At 55.8% G+C, this 17,770-nt stretch overlaps 2 protein-coding genes across 9 annotated transcripts in view; both read left to right on the top strand.

Annotated features, from left to right (window-relative positions):
* DGKZ (diacylglycerol kinase zeta) overlaps positions 1-8,992 on the top strand; it is a 48,256-nt gene extending 39,264 nt beyond the window's left edge. For 7 of the 8 annotated variants that reach the window (XM_059849398.1, XM_059849400.1, XM_059849399.1 and 4 more), the window contains 8 exons: positions 656-696; positions 1,289-1,479; positions 1,964-1,995; positions 2,742-2,785; positions 3,149-3,269; positions 3,800-3,836; positions 4,118-4,217; positions 6,591-8,992. In XM_059849398.1, the coding sequence (XP_059705381.1) occupies positions 656-696; positions 1,289-1,479; positions 1,964-1,995; positions 2,742-2,785; positions 3,149-3,269; positions 3,800-3,836; positions 4,118-4,217; positions 6,591-6,707 (683 nt within the window). In that variant the 3' untranslated portion in view covers positions 6,708-8,992. The remainder of the gene's footprint in view (positions 1-655; positions 697-1,288; positions 1,480-1,963; positions 1,996-2,741; positions 2,786-3,148; positions 3,270-3,799; positions 3,837-4,117; positions 4,218-6,590) is intronic. The other variant, XM_059849395.1, reaches the window with a different exon arrangement.
* Positions 8,993-12,312: 3,320 nt separating this feature from the next.
* MDK (midkine) lies at positions 12,313-17,490 on the top strand. Its single transcript, XM_059849417.1, has 5 exons — positions 12,313-12,439; positions 15,744-15,827; positions 15,927-16,088; positions 16,192-16,353; positions 16,763-17,490. The coding sequence occupies exons 2-5, from the start codon at positions 15,749-15,751 to the stop codon at positions 16,786-16,788; spliced, it is 429 nt and encodes a 142-aa protein (XP_059705400.1). The 5' UTR covers positions 12,313-12,439; positions 15,744-15,748; the 3' UTR covers positions 16,789-17,490.
* The last annotated feature ends 280 nt before the right edge of the window (positions 17,491-17,770 follow it).

Below are 17,770 nucleotides of genomic sequence, written 5' to 3'. Positions count from 1 at the left end.
ACTCAGACAGGCTGGAGGCTGATTTGAAGCTCTTCTGCCATCCTAGGAGACTGGGACTTGGATGCAGCTGGTGGTGGCATGCTCTGTTGTGCCTGGTAGTCACATGCTCTGAGTGGCCTCATGAAGGTCTTTAGTCAAGTCAGCAAGAGGCTGAGCCCTCTTTTCTCCCAGCCTCCTGTAGTGCCCCCATTTCTCAGCACTGTTCAAGGTGCACCATGTTAATTGCAGCAGTTCCTCACCTGGTGTAAGTGAATGCTGAGATGTGCACTGCATAGCCCTGAGCTTCATCTGCTCATGATAATGCTGGAGCACCTGAAAGCCCCCAGAAAGGCCATGGCATCAGCTAGCTGTGTTCCTGCCTTACCTGTGGCTCCCTGCCAGGAGTCATTGAGGAGGAGGAGGTAGCAAGCAAAGGCGTGTTTCACGGGGGCATGGTGGTCTGTAGGCCTAGGACGCTGCCTCTAGGGTGAAGATACCAGCAGATTCATGAAGAGAAGTGGTTTGCTCCTGGTCAGAGGCTGCTGTTTGCTTTGCTGTACCCTCTGTGCAAGCCATGAAGTGGCTGTATAGCTCACTGTCACTCACAGTGGGAAGAGGCCGTCTCCCTTGTCTCGCACCAAGGATCAGCCCATCTCATTCTGTTCCTGTCTTACAGCAACCACGGCCGATCGGTTCTACAGGATAGACCGCGCACAGGTGAGTGCAGCCTCATCCTGCACCGTCGTCCCCTGGGAAGGTGCTTGGGTGTCCCACCTGCACATAGACCAGCAGGCAGGCATAGCCTTAGGGCCACACAGGTCTCATACCACTGCCCTGGTCTTTGGCACCCCCCAGAGGGATGGCATGACGAGCCTGGCCCAGGACCAGGCTCAGCACCTCCAGGTTTCTAGAGAAAAGGGAAGAAGCCTGGGTGGTAGCGCAGAACCTTGGGTTGAAAGCTGTCTGCAGGGCACTCCAGTGCAGCAGGTCAGGAATAGCAAACGTAGCAAGGCTGGCCAGGGGACCTGCCAGCTGGGGTCATCTTCACCAGTATTAGATACTTTCCCTAATGATCTGGGGAGGGGGATGTGGAGATAAGGTTTACAAGGTTGCTAAGGCAGCAGGAGATAGGAAGCCTGGAAATAACAACGGGATGCAAAGGCTCCCAGGCACAAAACTGTTCAAGCCACCATTGCTCTGCTGTGCAAATGGGTGGGCCACAAACCCACCCACTGGCATATTAGGGGATATCATTTTGCAGAAGTAGGTGTTGCTTCTAAGGAAGCATGTCCTGACTTGTGTCTTTCAGGAACACCTCAACTATGTGACAGAGATCTCTCAGGATGAGCTCTATGTGCTGGACCCAGAGCTAGTGGTCACTCAGACTGTGAGCACTTCCCCTGCCATGCCTGACCTCGTGGACTCATCTGCCACACCCCCTGGGCACCATTTTGCATTTCCTTCCTGTTCCTCCTCTCCACCCTCCTCTCCTGCCCCCAGGTGAGTCTGAATTGGGGGTGCTGGGCCTCAGGAAGAATGGGCAGTGATGGGAGAGCTAGGGTTGGCTTCACAGCATTTATCCTTGGGCCAGATTACAGGGGAGCTGGAAGTAAGCAGGAATTCAGTGTTGAGTAAGACCAAGGGATGAGATGAAGTCCTGTTTTTCTTGTTCCTCTGCCAATGCTGCCCTAAGTAGTGCGGCATCACCAGGTGACTCAGCCATGGGGTCAAGCTACAGCAGCTGGCCTATGGGGCAGAGGACAAGGGTGTCTCTCAGCCAAACCAAGGCCAGTGATGAGTATGGATGAGCAATGGCACCAGGAGCAGCAGTAGAAATGGGCGTGGGGATGAGGAAGAACCCAGATCAGGGAAGAAGGAGTGCCTCAGGCAGGTTTCTCCATCCCTCTAATGGTGGCATGCCCATTAGGGCCATCTGCTTCCAGGGCTGACAGGGTTAGTTACACTTTCTCTTCTTCCCTTCCAGCACTGAGCCTGAGCACTGCCTCCCACATAAAGGTGAGTGGAGTCCTACTCCTGGTCATACCCCCTCTCAGGCTGCACTCTTGTTTTCCTGCCATGGGTTTTTTTGGCCTGTCCTTTCCCTGGTGAGCAGGGAGGAGCCCTGTTGTTCCATGTGTTCTGAAACATGGAGCCCTGCAAGCACGTGACCCAGAGGTGAGCACAAGAAACCTGACAGTTATTTGTGGAGTGGCCCAGCCAGCCGCCTTCCCAGCTCCAACATGCGGGAAATGATGTGGCAAGGGGTTAATCCCCCACCTGCAGAGCTGAGCACTGTGAACTGGGTTGGGAGGCTGTCTCTGCCTCTCCCTGGGGAGATGGGAGCACTAGATCAGGGGCCTCACCAAGCTGAACAAATGGAAGGAGTTTCCTGAAGCTTGATTGGAGTCTGGAGGTGTGAGTGAGTCATTGGTGAGAGGAATCTTGGCTGCTGGCTGATGCCCAGGAGACCTACTCCCCATTTTTATCACAAGTTACCCTGCCCAAGGGCAGAGACTACTCCCCCTGCACCTCCCTAGGGCTGAGATCTGGCTGCACCCCTAGCTACATGGTGTCTCTTTCCTTTCCCTGGCTTGTTCCTTGCATTCCTGAAGGTGGAGGACCCATGCAGTCTGACCAAGGGGTTAATCCCTGGAGGAGCTTGTGCTCCTGCTCCACACCTCTAGTGCCTAGCTCTTGTCTCCGGATTAAATAAGCAGTGTTCCAGGTAGACTTTTCTGACCCTGACGCATCTCTCTTTGCAGACAACCTTCTGATAGAAGCTGCCAAGAGTGGCAACTTCATCAAGGTAGGTGCTCCAGCAGCCTGCTGCAATGAGCAGCCAAGGCTGGCTCCTGGGCTGGTGTGCCTCTTGGGCTAAGGGAAGCCCTGCCAGCCCTGCTCCCCAGTTGTCCTGGAGCAGCACCTGTCAAAGGCCTTCCTTCAGGAGTGGTGGCTAGAAACCAGGCAGGCTTCTGGCAAGGAGCCCTTGTTCATCTCCTGGGAGACACAAAGGGAAGGGAGGAGAAGGGAAGGGACTTGGTAACATGGCTGAGCTGGACAAAGCTCCCCACCAAGTATCCACACAACCTGTCAGACACTCCAGGCACATAATGCTGGGGCTTGGAGCTGGGAAATGCAACTCATCCTGAGCAATCTGACAATCCTGTAGTTCCAAGAGCTGCACCGAGCTGGAAGAGACCTGATGGTGCGAGATTCCTCGGGCCAGACTGTCCTCCACCATGCTGTCAAATCAGGAAGCAAGGACATCGTCAAATACATCATCGAGAATGGTGAGCAGGAGTCAGAGTGCCACTCTTAGCAAAGGAGCCTGGCAGCCATAAAAAAATCAACCCTCTGCTCAGAGGGAGTGATCCTGCCCTTAGATCCCTTCCCTCTGGGTATGCTGCATCATTCTTCTGGTGTATGGGCTTTTCCTGTCATCTGTCTGCCAGTACTGAGGTGTCCTCATGGCCACTGCTGCATCCTGGCAGGGATCAGCATGTCTCTGGGAAACATTTCTCAGTATCTTGCTTCTGCCCTCAGGGCAGCTGACCGGTTGTTTTTGGCAGTTCCCACTGAAATACAAACAGCTTTATTTTTATTTCGATATTTCTCTGTAGTGAGTCCACAACCACTTCTTTCCTGGGATCAGCTGGGCTCAGATGCCATTGATGACCTGAGTTCTTTGGAGCTAGGACTTTTGCAGGCAGCATGAAAATAGCAGCCCCTATGGAATGATGCGGACTGTGACCAGGGAGTAGGCAGGTCTGTCTCTGCCCCAGAGCCAGGTCTCACTCACCTGCACTTTTTCTTTCCACAGCTCCTTCAGAAATCCTTGATGCCACAGAGGAGGAGAAGTAAGTCACTGCCTGACTTGCATTACCTGTTGGCCAGACCCTCTGTGAAGTGACCAGTTATAGGGGAGCTTCAGTTGCCCTTGTTCTAATTGCCAGCCATGATTCCCAGTCCCTTTTGGACAGACTGCCCTTGAGTAGCACCCCCCTCCTCTGCCTGGACAAACACACAACTTACCATCAGCTGCTGCTGCCGCTGAATTGCTGTCTCTTGCTACCACCTGCATGTGCTGATTGTCCCTGTTCAGGGGGACATCTCACATCTCCTGCTTTCTCCTCCTCAGCGGTGAAACCAGCTTGCACCAGGCTGCAGCCTTACGCCAGCGCACTATCTGCCACTACATCGTGGAGGCTGGGGCCTCGCTCATGAAGACAGACCTGCAGGTGACAGCGGGAACGGTGGCAGTGGGGCTTTCTAGGGTGACCAGAGAGCTGGCAAGGAGCAGAACCAGCAGGAGAGCAGAGCAGGGGTGCTTTGGGTGAGGTGTTTGCCAGTCAGAGAGGAGCTGAGATGGAGTTCCCATGCTTGCCCAGTAGAGCCCAGCTACAGAGGGGTTAAATCCCTCCTCTCCTAGTGCTTCTCTCCCTCTTGTTTTATTAAATTAGCAGCAAGGGGCTGGAATGTCTCATCCCTGTCTCCCCCTTCCCACCCTCAGGGGTCAGAGCAAGGACATTCTCCCTCCCAGCTGCAGGATTCCCCCGCTCTCCCCCACCGGCAGTCATGATGGGGGATTTGGGAGCTCCTCTTGGTGGGTAAAGCTGGCCTGCGGGGAGCAGGAGCAAGCAGTGGCAGCACTTTCTCTCACATGCCGAGTTAATTGAGCTGTGCCTTAGTGTCAGGGAATTGTGCCAACCCTGACAGAAGAGATGCAAAAGGGGAGGGCTTGAGGCCATATTTTGGTACAGGAGGTTCCCTGGGATGGCATATGGCAGAGAGAATGTGGTTGGATCTCTCTGGTGGAGGCTTGTAGTGTTGGGCTGTAGCAGAGGTGATGTAGAACAAGCCAAGAAGGTGCAATCTGTGGGTCTGGGACACCCATTAGGAGCCCAGTTGAGGGGTGCTGGTGATGGTGTAACTTGGGGTTCAATTTAGACAGTGCACATCTCTGTTTGCCAGCTGCCAGGAGAATGCAGCACAGATAATGTCTGGCTCCCCATCTCTCTTCCTTTGTCCTGTCTAAGGCTCAGGCCTTGCTCAGGGCCCAGAGTGGGGCTGGCCTAAATGGAGACTTAGCTGGCAGAGGCAAGAGGAGAGGGCAATTTGGGGTGCATGGCCCCTCTCTGTCCCCAGCCCCATCATTTGCCTGAAGGAGAGGAACAGCCCCCAGCCTGCCAGCACAAAAGGGAGCCTTGCTCAGGCATGCGGCTGCCCCAGGGAATGGGTTTGCACGTGCCTGTGCAAAAGCATGTCGCATGTCGGGTTTGTGGCTGCCTGGGGACCCCGCTGTGCTGCTGCACTGACCTCTCAGGGGCTCAGGGTCACAGCCTGCCTGCACAGGCAGGATCCACCTCATTAGAAACCCCAGCAGCAGACCTGTAGCATGGGTTTGGAGCAGACTGATCCCGCTCCCTGCAGTGGTGAGGGAGGCTGAGCCTTATCAGTTGGAGTGCCTCAATCCAGCCAGGCAGGGAGGCCCTGGCAGCTCCGGTTTCAGGCTGCAGGCAGGCAGTGATGCAGAGGGGCTTCTGCAGGGGAACAGGAAAGAAGCTTAATTCCTCCTCTGTTAAATGAGTGATTGCATTCAGGGGATGTGGGGAGGAGGCCATCAAGGAGAGCCAGCCCCAAAGCAAAGAGTGGTCTCTGTCCCCTGATAGTGTGGCTGCTAGGGGTTGTGTATAGAACCACAGGGTGTTCCCAGTCTTGGGGTGCACATCCCAAGGAGATTTCTTGCTGCATGATACCTCTCTGCAGCCACACATGGATGGGTTTTTGTGCACAGCCACATCCACACCCAGTGGAGGACTCTGCATGTCTGACCATTGTTCCTGATAGAGAAATATAGCTGGGGGCTGCTCGGTGGCCCCGGCACACTGCTGCAGCTGCCTCTGCCCTGCTGTGCACCAGGGGATGAGCCGGACAGAACGAGTATCCCTTCCAGGGCTGGTTTTCAGTGGCAGTGGCAGAGCGCCAGGTTTCTGTGGCCTTTCTCAGTGGCACAGCAGAGCCTGGGCACTTGGAGAGGTGGAGCACGGAGCAGGGGGAGGGAAGGGGGAGAGGAGGCAGAGCTGGGAGCTGTTAACAGATTTGCTTTTTATGGAGTGCGGGAGTTCATTAGTGGACACAATCCAGATGGCTGCAATAAGCTGGTGAAATGTGATCCTCCTTCGGGAGCTGGAGCACGCTAGCCAGGCTGTGAGAGGGAAGGGGGGTTGGTATGCTTGGGCATTCCCCAGACATACCCCTCATTCCTCACCCTTTCCCGCCTGGCTCCCCAGCACAGGGAAAGAGCAGGTCAGGGGGACCAGCCTTTGTATCTTCTTGGGTGTCTTGTGTTGCCCAGGGTCAGTAATGTCCTAGCCCATGCCTGGAGCTGATGGCCCTTCAGGGGACAGCTCCCAGGCCTGCAGTAGTCAGGCTCCTCAGGAACACACTTTGATCCCATGGTGAGCACATGGACATTTAGCTGCCGCCTGACTTGGGGTTTGGCTGCAGGCTCTGCTGGACACAGCCACATGGGGGAACGGGGACGTGTTTGTGTGCCAAAGCGACCTTTAGGCAGCGTTCAGCGCTCTTGACTTCTTGCCTCCCCTGTGCAGGGAGACACCCCGAAGCACCGTGCTGAGAAAGCCAATGACCCTGACTTAGCTGCCTACCTCGAGAACCGACAGCACTACCAGATGATCCAGCGGGAGGACCAGGAGACAGCTGTGTAGTGCTTGGTGTGCCTTAGCCCAAGCCAGCTCATGCAGGATGAGAAGAGTACAATGCCAACTGGCAGAGCTGTATCTGGCCTGACCCTCCCCAGATGCCAGCCTGGTCCCTGGAGATGGATACAGAAGAGCTCTGCACCAGGCTGGGCTGGAACTCTGTTTATGAGGACAATTGACATTTCAGACTTGAAGACTGATTCTTTGTGTGTCCACCCCTTCACCTCTCATTCACCACATTCCCTGCCCTAGGTGGGCTCTATCCCCCAGCCATGTTGGAGCAGGCCAGGCTGAAGCCCCCAAGGCACCCTTGTTCATGGGAGTAATGCCAGTGCCCCTTCCATAGGCTCCTACCTATAATCCTTATGGGATATCATTGTTCAGCCCCTCTCTCTGCTGGCAGTGCCCCTCTTTTAGGTGCTTGGCTAGGTTTGTGTCCTGTTCCTCCTCTCCTGTCTGGCACAGCTGTGGGGGGCACAGGCTGCATGGACAGACTGCAGAGGCTGTCAGCTGCAGACTGCCCCAAAGGAAGCACCACAACTCACTGGCCCTGCCTTCTCCTCCCTCCTGGGGCTGCACCAGGTCTCTCTGTTGCCCTTCTCTTCTGCAGCAGGAGAGAAATCACTTGTGGATCCAGCCTTTCCTCAGAGCATCTGGGTCTGGTGCAGCCAGCAGTAGGGCAGCAGGTGCTCTCCTGTTGGGCCTCTAGTGCTCAGTCAGCAATCTGACTCAGGGCTGGGATGGCATAGAGGAAGGCTATCAAACCTTCCCACCACGCTTCTCTCCATGGGGCTAGGTGGATCAGTTTGTACACCCACTCTGCTGAGCATCTTTTTGTGAGCCCGCTGCAGGATGGTGGACGGCTGCACTCAGCTGGTGCAGTGGCAGAAGTGAGGCCTGTTTTATTTCCCAAATGGTGAGTTAAATTCAGCTGCCCTCCTTGCTTCAGTTTCCCCCCCTCAATGCTAGACTTTGCACGGGGCTGGACGGGCAGTGCTGGGGTCAGTGCTGCTCTCAGGGATCCCCTCCTGCCCCCCAACCTGGCAACATGCATCCTCTTAGGCTGACTCCTGCTATTCCCCAAACTGGGCACAGGGCTTTGCAGGGAGCTCACCCAGCTGAGACAGAATCCACCTGGGCAGACCATGAACTTACCCTCTCCAGTTTTAGTAGAAAGAGGGATTTGGATTCCCAGGAACCACCAGAGCTCCTAGCCCTGACTCATGCCTGCGGTGGGATGGAGTTTCACCAACCACCTGCCATGGGGTACGAGGCACCACAATCCATCTCCCCTGTTGATGCTGTACGCGCTTGATGCCAAGACATCAAGGCAGGCCTTAAGCAAGGCTTTTGCAGAACTGAGTCTGAGACCAGGAGGTGCCCACAGAGCAGGAAAGCTGATGGCTTGGAGCCTAGCAGACCTGCTTGGCACTTTTGGGTAGGCTGTGGTTGTGAAGGGGGCTGCTGTTCACATCTTGACTCTAGGAGAGGATACTACTGATGCTGTGTGTGGTCTGTGCAGCCCCGCTGCATTCACACACAGCTGTGCCCACTGGGTAGTGCTGGGTGACACTGTTTGAATTCCTCCTACTACCAAGAAAAGGGTATGAGGATACTTTAGGGAACCAGAATACCCTTCAGACTTTTTGCCCAGGGGCAGGGTTTCCTTGAAGGAAAGGAGATGATGTACTGGGGAACAGAGGCACAGGGCGGTGCAGGGTGCCCAGGGGCCAGTGTCAGTATTGGCAAATCATAATGATAGTGTACTATTGCATTGACAGCTGGGACACTCCAGAAGTGCCTGGAGTTCTCATCAGCACTGCTGGCAGGCTACTAATAGACACAGCACTGTCATCTTCTCAGAGGTTCACACCACTGCTGCCCTAGACAGGATGCCCAACTTGGCCCAGAGGCATTTAGAGCCTCATCTTTCCCCTTTCTCCCTTATAGTTTTTGTACAGGTAGTTGAGAGACACACTGTCCCCCTCCCTGCCCGGCCCCTCCGTGCACCTGTGAGCTGAGCAATTGCTGTGCAATTCCAAGCCTGCTTATATTTTGGTGAAGAAGGAGGGGGTGTTGGTTACCCTGCCCCCTGAGGGCAGGGGTTCTGTGCAATACCTGGGTCTGTGTTTCTTAGACATTGTTGTAGGATTGTATTTTTGGAACTATGTGAGGGTGCTGGCTCCAGCTGGCCCAGGGCCTGGCATGAGCCTGTGTTCCCATTGCTTTTCAACTTTGACTGTTTGGATGTTGTTGTTTCTTGCCATTGAAATAAAGAGATTGATGTTTTAGTTCCTGTCTTCTTGCTGCATCCGCAAGATTGCAGCGGGCACTGCACAATGGATGTCCTGCATGGCACAAACAAGGTTGGATCCCAAGGTCTCTGCCCCTGTCCACACTTGGGGGTACTTTTGGGAGTTCCCTGCTGGCCCAAGTCTTTGTTCACTTCCTAGCACAGCATCCTCCTGGGACAGTTGCTAGATACGGGGTCTTTGTCCTGAGGGACCTTCTCCTCCGTTCTGCGTCTTACATCAATGCTCAGTGTAATGTGGGAAAGGGAGAAAGTGCACTGCCTTCCCAAGTGATCCAGAAGGCCTTGGAAGTGTGAGTCAGCAGCCTGCTATTCCTCCTTGGGGCAAAGGCAGCAGTCCCAGCAGCTGCCACAGCTGTCAGTGGATTCTACAGCAGCATCCAGCCTCCAGTTTCAAAACATTTGTTGGCCTTTTTTTGTGGTGAGCTGTCCCCAGCCATGCTGCTCTGCGGGAGATGAGCCTGCCAGGGGCTCTTCCTATTCATTTCCAGCTCCAGCAGGGAGTCTTGGGCTTCTGCCTCCAGTGCTGAGCACTGAGAGTAGGGATTATCTCTGCCGCTCTGGTGGAAGGACCGCTCTCTGATTACAAAAGCAGAGGATTAGGGACACTTCTGCTTCCAGGCTCAGACCCATAAGGATGACTGTGGCCAACACAATTCTATCCTGTGGAGTTTTCTTTGAAAAAGGAGGTAATTGCAGTAGCTGATGGCATGCTGGTGATGGAGCCAGTGGGTGTTGAGAAGCTATACTCATACCTCAGACTCGTATTTCTAGGGGCAGTTTGGCAGCCCGCCTAGTGCTCCAGCCAGCCCCTCTCTGCCTGGAGAAGCAGCCTCCTTCCCTGCCTGCATTGTCCCTTCCACCCCCACTGTGCTTCTTTCATGGTCTTCAAACCTTACCTCCTGCCCAGAGCTAACAGTGAGGATCTGTAGCAGGTGTAAGGCACACCAAATTGTCCTGGCCTCCCCAGGGACCAGGTGTACGTGCAACTGGGAGGAGGGGGCCCGCTCTGCTCCAGTGCCCAGACCCCCGCATGCTGGCAATTGGCCCACATCTCAGCAGGGAGGCTGTCAGTAACCATGGCAATCGGAGTCTTCCAGCCGCCCCAGTGTCAAATATACAGTGGGGAAGAAAAGCAGTCCTGCTATGTGATCACTCCGATGAGGAGTGTTGGAAGAGGGGCAGTGTACCTTTGGGGCAGAGTCCTGCCCTTCTCTCCAAAGGATATCAACATGCCCTCTTTCTCCTTTTCAGTCAGGCGCTGGAGATTTGGAGATCTGTCTGCCCTCCTGTGGGATGGAAGCACGCCTGGGGTGTAGGCACCAGGCACATGTGTGCAGGCTGGAGAAAGCAATGCAAGCCCAGCCCCAGCTTAGCAGAGCTGGGGTGACAGCAGTTGGCCCTGTTAATGATTACCTGGCACACACCTCAACAAGGAAAAGGTCATTCCTCTCCCATGCATGGCTGCGTCCCTGCACTGACACTGCAGCAACATCCACTACCAGTTCCCCAAGGACCAGGATTGACCAGAGATGGAAAATGCAGAGCTAACCTGCCATGAATTAGATTGTGACATTTTAAGAGGTAAAAAGCTCAAGTTAACCAATTGCAGGGAAATGCACCTGGGCTGGTCACACTCCCTCTTTTTTCCTCCATTCCTCAGTATGAGGCCTCTTTCTGCAGTCACAGCTGCTAATTTGAGCTGGGGAAGGAGCCATTACCCTCATGTCCCTCAGAAAGAGCCCAAAGGGACCAAGCACAGCCACTGCTGAGACTGATGTGCACCAATGCATCTCTGCTCTCTCACACAGCTAGCTAGCACTTGTCTCCTGGTCCCCAGGAACGAGTGAAAATTCACATAGGGCTTCACTGTACCTCAGGCTGCTGTGCTCTGGGGACTCCAGCGAGATCTTCAGCTCCTGGCCAGAAACAGTTGAAGAGAAGCAGCAGTGCTTGCTCCACACCTAGTTCTTTAACAATTCTATAGGCCCTGCTTTGCTCATCACAGTCTTGTGATTCAGACGTGCAAACCTGATGTACACCTAGGTCCTTCTTTTTTACATTGGAGTTTGTCTCAGCAGCTTTCTTCAGTTTGAGTTTAAAGGCGCAGCAATGGGGGCAGGTTACTGGCTTTGCTACCTGCCCAGCTATCAGGATCCATTTCTGCATCCTGGGCTCAAACATACAGCCTGGCATCTCCAGATCCCTCACTACACAGGGCAGTACCTCTTGCTGTGTGTGCAGCAGGAAGGGGAGATGACATGTTCCCACATTTACCAACTCTCCTCAAAACCTCTGCAGATGTTTAGGAAACTGCTGGCAGACTGGCAATTAAATGTGGCAATCTCTTGGAAAGTGATTCCTGGTTTTGAAGCAGCTCATAAAAAACAGCCCCACCCTGCAACCCCTCCTGTGGCAGCCCTACTCTCAGCAGACTTCTTCCAGGATAAGAGATGGAGAAATGGCTCTATTCCCTACCAGAGCCCCATTTTTCTTGCATGATATTCTCCCTTCTGGCTGCTAACTCCAAAAGGGAATTGGCTTTGCTGCTGCCTTGCTCACCTCCCAAGAAAAGTTGGTGGATGGGAGAAAGGAGCAGTCACATCTGCAAGGTCCTTTTCATCCTCCACCAGCAGTTGGATACAACTGCTTGGTCCAAGGACAAGGGCTGCAGTATGGCTGAGCTGGGGATGGGCAGGCGGGTCACAAGGGATGGAACTGGGGAGACACTTGGGACACCATGTAAGTGATGTGCTGCTCTGGGTGCTGAGCAAGTACCGCTTTCCTGGCAACTTCCCATGAGGGGCAGCGCAAGCAGAAAAGGGTGAAAAGGGCAGAGATCATGAAAGGTCTGTCCATTGATGCCAGTGGCCTTGATGGAGAAGGAGGCATCCACGGAGCTGGTGGAGACACAGCGTGGTTCCCTATATTCCACCGAGGCTTGGGGATGCCCCCGGGGCCAGCTTCCATTGGAACTCAGAGCAGCAGCCCCCAGGGGAGACGCTGCCCAGCTGTTCAGCTGTGCACCCTTGGCCACTCGTTGATGTTGGGGTGCATGGTCAACTGAACCCGCACAGCTTCCCTGGTACCGAACCGCGGGTAGGGGTTGGAGAGCACAGCAGGAAGATGAGAGGGGACAAGGGACAGGAGCCGTGCCCCGCGGGACCTGACGCTCCCCGGGCCCAGCTCACTCCCGGCTGAGGAGGCCCCCGCCCCCCCGGCCGAGGGGCCAGCCTGCCCCCGGGCCGCCCCTCCGCCGCCCTGCCTTTGTGCCTGCCGGGGGGCAGAGGAGGAGCTTGCAAAAGTTTTGGGCTAAAAACCCACCTTTTTGCTGCCAGCCGAGCCCGACGTCAGGGGCCGCTGTGCGCCGCGCGGGGCTCCGCACGCGGCCGCCACACAAAGGCAGCAGCTCCGCTCCGCTCCGCAGGTGAGTGCGGCCCCGCACAGCTCTCGGGGTCGGGCCCCACCGAGATGGGCGCCCCGGGCGAGGCCGGCTGCGACCGCCCATCATCTCCCCAGGGAGGCGGCGGTCATCCAGGCTGAGGGCTCCCCGGAGCTGGAAGGAGCTTTGCCGGGGTGGGGGATAGGCTCTGGCTGGGGAGGACCTGCAGAAAAGGTCGGCTGGGGCCGAAGGACCGGGGGTGGTGCCCCCCCGGTGCGGCATTGCCTGAGAGGAGCCAGGGAAGAGCCTGGAGATGCAGAAGGATGGAGTTTGGTAGGGAGTCAGGGCTCCTGGAGAGCCGACGGGTTGAGTCAGTGGCCCGGTATCCTACTCCCCATTCCTCTGGGGAAGCACCCCACACTGGTTCGGCGAGAACTCAGCTGGTGGAGATCCTCCGATCGGAGCCCGGGGAGCTGCCCCGGAGCGGGGATCGACCACCGCCCGCCTCTCCGGAGGGCGAGGGAAAGGCTCTACGGGGCTCACGGCACAGCATCTACCCCGAGGAGGGAGCAGAGGGCAGAGGTGCGGAAGGGCGCTGCCTGCTCCCCTCTCTGCTCTCAGTGCAGGGGAAGAATCATCTTCCCTTGAAGCGCCTTCTCTTCACTGCGAGGGGAAGGTGAGGCCGCCTGCTGGAGAGCCCCACAGCCCCCCTGCTTCCCTCAGCACCTCTAGGAAAGCCTCTTGGCCGTGCCAACGCCTTGGCTCACGGGCACATGCTCGGTGTCCCCTTTCCAGGCAGCAGGGAACTTCCTACTGTCGCGGTCGCTCCAGGACACGGGCTTCCCGAGCGCTGGGCTGGCTCCTCGAGTGCCGGGCTGCCTGCCCGGAGGCTGGGAAGCAGCTCAGCCCGCAGAGGGAGGACAGCAGCCCTGCGCCCACCACTGCCAGAGCCAGCTGCAATTTGAGCCGAGCAAAGCCGAGCCGAGAGGTCCCACTCCTGGAAAAGGGGCTGTGAGGGGGGTGCCAGCCCAGCTGCTGCTCCGTTCCCGGGAGCGAATGGGGTCAGCATTGAGGGATCAGGAGCTGTGGAAGATGTGTGGGCCGCATTAGGAGAAGTCGGTGGCACTACTTGCCCCGGAATGGTTTCCGGAGAGAGGTCCGAGCGTTCCCATTGCAATAGTGGGTATTTGAGCTCTGCTTCAGCTTCACCAGGTGATTTTTCTTTTTAGAGCTTCATCTTCACCAGGTGATTTCATTTTTCTTTTTACAGCTAATTCTAGATCATAAAAACCCAGAGCAGCTAGAGGAGGAGGGGGGGAGAGAGAACAGGGACTGATGTCATGTGGGAGCCAGCCACCATCTGAGGAGAGAAGCCAGGGCCCCGCAGGGACACAGGAGGAGTAGGGCTGTGCGAGCATGCCTGAAGGTGCTGTCAGCCCAGCCAGGAAAAACTCTTCTTTGCCTGGCTGTTTGGAAAACCAGTTGGGAAACTGCACTCCCTTTTCCTTATGAATGCTTTAGGATGAACCATGACTGAAGGTCACTGCAGACCTTTGCCTGGGGATGGTGATGTGCTGGGCTAAGCCTGTGGGCAAATTCAGGGGCTGTAGCTGGTCATCCCCTCAGAGGGTATCCTTCTAGCATCCCTCCATATATGTGGGCAGGGCCCCACTGCACCCGTGGCAAACAGAGGGAGCCCGTGCCTGGAGGTGAGGCAGGGGTGAGCACAGCAGCTGGGGCTGTCTGCCTTGGAGAAGACCATATCTGAAAGGCCTGAGCAGAAGGTGCTGGGCTGGGAGCTAGGTACAAGGAGCACAGGGAAATGCTCTGCAGCAAAGGATGGGAGAAGTTAACAGAACACGTTAAACCAGGGTCATGGTGTAAATAATGTGGATGTCAGAGGTGCTACCCCACAAGAGCCGCTGCAAAAAGTGGGACAGCCATGTCTGTAAGTCAGCTCAGCTCCAGCCTTGTCATCTGTAACCAGCCCATCTTGGCTGAGCCCTTGTCCCCTGTGAAGGCAGAGGGGTGGGAGCAGAGCTGAGCTGTGCTGTGCTTGGCAGGATGGCTCCCAGCCGGGCTGGGTGAGGGGGAAGGCAGATCCCAGCCCCATGACTGTGCCCTCAGCCAGCCAGTCTGTGTAATTCCCTGTGACAGTTCAATGCAGAGAGAAGCTGGCAGCTTGGCGGCGGATGCATGAAGGGTGAGTGCACTGGAGCCTGAGTAATGTGGGATGCTGCTCTCCCTGGCGTGCTGCCCAGGGAGCCCACGGGAGGGAGCAAACGCTGACCCCAGGCTCTTCCCTTCGCTGATGTCCCCTGGGGCCTGTGGTTCATCCTGCCCTCTACAGCCCAATCCTGCAAAGCCAATCACAGAGCCAGGGCAGGTGCCATGTATTTTCTGGATGCCTGCTGCCACACAGATATGGGTGGCGTCTTAAAAGGCTTTAGGGGAACAGGAATGGGTCTCCAGGTTTGAAAACCTAGCTCTGCATGCCTGTACTCCTGTTCCCACTGAGAGCAGGATCTGGGATCCCAGTGTTGGCAGCAACATCCCACAGAGTCTCATGGTGGCAGCCAGAGAGGAGCCATCACATGGACCAAGGCCACTGAGGCAGGGGGACAGGGCTCGATTCTCAGAGCTGAACCCTTATGTGTGTGCACCCTTGTCCCCAACCTGCTCCCAGGTGTGTGCACACCTGCTCACCCCCTGCATGCACGGGTGGCGTGGGCAGCAGGCTCCATCCCTCCAATGAGCTCCCACATTGTGGGTGCTTTTTTTGGTGTTTAATCCACTGATATAACTTTCAGACCTCTCATGAAAGCAGGTTTTTTTTCCTGGGCTTTTTTCCTTCTCCCTGGCATTCTCTGGAACTGGAGTAAGGTACTATGGGAGCTGTGTTTCCTGACCCCAAGGCTTTTTGTTATGGGGCAGCAGCCTGCTGGGTCGTGGATAAAGGATCCACAGAGAAATATGAGGGTAAGGGCTGGCAACTGTAGGACCTTCCCCAGATGGTGTGTGGGCTGTGAGGTTCCCATGGGAGAACATTTCGACCACATAGAGGGCAATGGAGGGGCTGCAGGGGTGGGAACAATCTCTCAGCCCTGCAGCTCCCTGGTGGGAGGCAGTTGTTGGGGTACACAATTAACCTTCCTGTTGCAATTAATGAACATATTCTACTGGGTGGCAGAAGCAGGGCACAGGGGTGTACACACACATGTAGGTGAGTATGTGCAATGGAGGCAGCTACTCCTGTCTTGCACAGGCTGCCCACAGCCCACCATGCCCCTCCTCATCACCACATTGCACCCCAACCTCCAACCCACCTAAGTCTCTGATTCCTCCACAGGCAGGATGCAGGTTCGGAGTCTCTTCCTCCTCCTGGTGCTGATCCTGGTGGCTGCCACCACCGAGGCTGGCAAGAACAAGAAAGGTGAGGGGCAGCCTGGGGTCGGGGCCAGCAGGGCAGGGGCCAGAGTGGGGCATGCTTCCCTGTCCCTGCAGAGAGCACCCACTCCACTTTTCCGCACAGAAAAGGCAAAGAAGGATGGCTCCAAGTGCGAGGACTGGCGCTGGGGACCCTGTGTTCCCAACAGTAAGGACTGTGGCCTGGGCTACCGCGAGGGAACTTGCAGAGATGAGAGTAAGAAGCTCAAGTGCAAGATCCCTTGCAACTGGAAGAAGAAATTTGGAGGTGGGTACATGGAGGTGGGGTGGTTGGGGACCACCCTGTGCTGAGTGACCGGGGCTACTGTCCTGCCAGTAGCTAGTTCTGATGCCTCTCCCCTCTCATCTAGCTGACTGCAAGTACAAATTCGAGAGCTGGGGAGGCTGCAGTGCTCAGACCGGCCTGAAGACTCGCTCCGGCATCCTGAAGAAAGCCCTGTACAATGCCCAGTGTGAGGAGACTGTCTATGTGACCAAGCCCTGCTCCTCCAAGATCAAGTCGAAGTCCAAAGGTCAGTTCCCACCACTCCTGTCCCCAGAAGGGTCCTGTTGCAACCCTGGCCAGGGGTTTTTCAGAGGTACCTTGGCCTGTTGGGGTTGGCTTTGCTGGATTTCCTAGGATGCTCTTTCCTTTGCACTGCGAAGTCCAGCTGCTGGCTGGGTGGGAGGTGCTGCTAGGAAAAACCCTGGTCCCCCCACAAACCACTGCCATCTTTGGGATGGGATGGGGATTCCCTGCTCTCTTCACTAGGACTGGTGCAAAACGTGGTTTGGCATGGCAGGAGGCTGCCTGCAGGGACACAGCCACTGCGCCGTGCTCAGCCAGCCATGCTGGCTACATTTCTACCACAGCAGTGTTTGGGGGACCGTGAGCTGCCAGCAGATGCACTAACTCTTGTCTCCTGTGCTTCTTGAATGCAGCAAAGAAGGGCAAGGGGAAGGACTAGAGCAGGAAACCAGCATCCTCATCGGCCCCTCAACATGGTGCCTACAGGACTGGATGTCCAGCCATAGCTGGCCCACACTACAGTCTTCCTCCTCTCCTTACTCTTTTCCATGACCTCCTCTTTCACTGAGATGCCTTGTTTTAATCATTAGTGTTGTAGAGAGCAAACCCACCCACCCTGCAGGATAGGCTGCCTCCTTCCTTGCTGCCCCATGGGCACTACTAGTGCATCCTGCTCACCTCCTCTGGGCTGGTGTTGGGGTTCACTGGGATGTGCTCAGAGAGCTGGGATGGAACACACATTTTTCCACCCTCCAGCACAAATGAGTTTCCTTTAGCACATACTTTTGCAAGCCCAGGAGCCTCCTTGCTCCTCCGCCAGGTACCAGTGCCAGAGGGAAGGGCTGGGTGTTGAATGCCCAAGTAACCCCATCGCTGAAGCTTCTCACTCAAGGACTGCTCTCACCTCAGGGGGTTTATTCCAGCATCCCTTTGGCTGGGACATGACTTACCTGCAGCAGTTGAGGAAAACACAACCATCATCCTGAGAAGCAACTGTCTCCTCTGTCACTTCTAACCATGTGTGTTCATGCTGGGGCTGCAGCCCCTCTGCCTTTGCCATGCCAACACCAGTGCTAGGTGGGAGCTCTCCGTTTGGAATTTTTCTTTTTCTTTTCCAATAAAAATCTTTTTTAAAAAAGTATCAGAACTCCCCTGTTGTCGCCACAAGATGCTGCTGTGCTGGAAACCCCAGTTTTGCTGACCCCACTGGCACCAGCAGTGAAGTTACCTTGCAGCTGGCCACATGCACATGGTCCTGGACTAAGCACCAGACCTGACAGCCTCTTTGCAACAACACTTCAGGTTGCCCCCCCTTACTCTTGGCAGAAGGGGTGGGCTGCAGGAAATGTCACCAGTGGGTGACACTGGGAAGCAGGGAAGGAGCCACTCGGGTGATGACTCATTCATTCCTCACACCACGG

The sequence above is a fragment of the Haemorhous mexicanus genome, chromosome 6 (genome assembly GCF_027477595.1).
Source record: "Haemorhous mexicanus isolate bHaeMex1 chromosome 6, bHaeMex1.pri, whole genome shotgun sequence".
NCBI classification, from domain to species: Eukaryota; Metazoa; Chordata; class Aves; order Passeriformes; family Fringillidae; genus Haemorhous; species Haemorhous mexicanus.
This window is presented reverse-complemented; position numbering and strand designations above follow the sequence as displayed.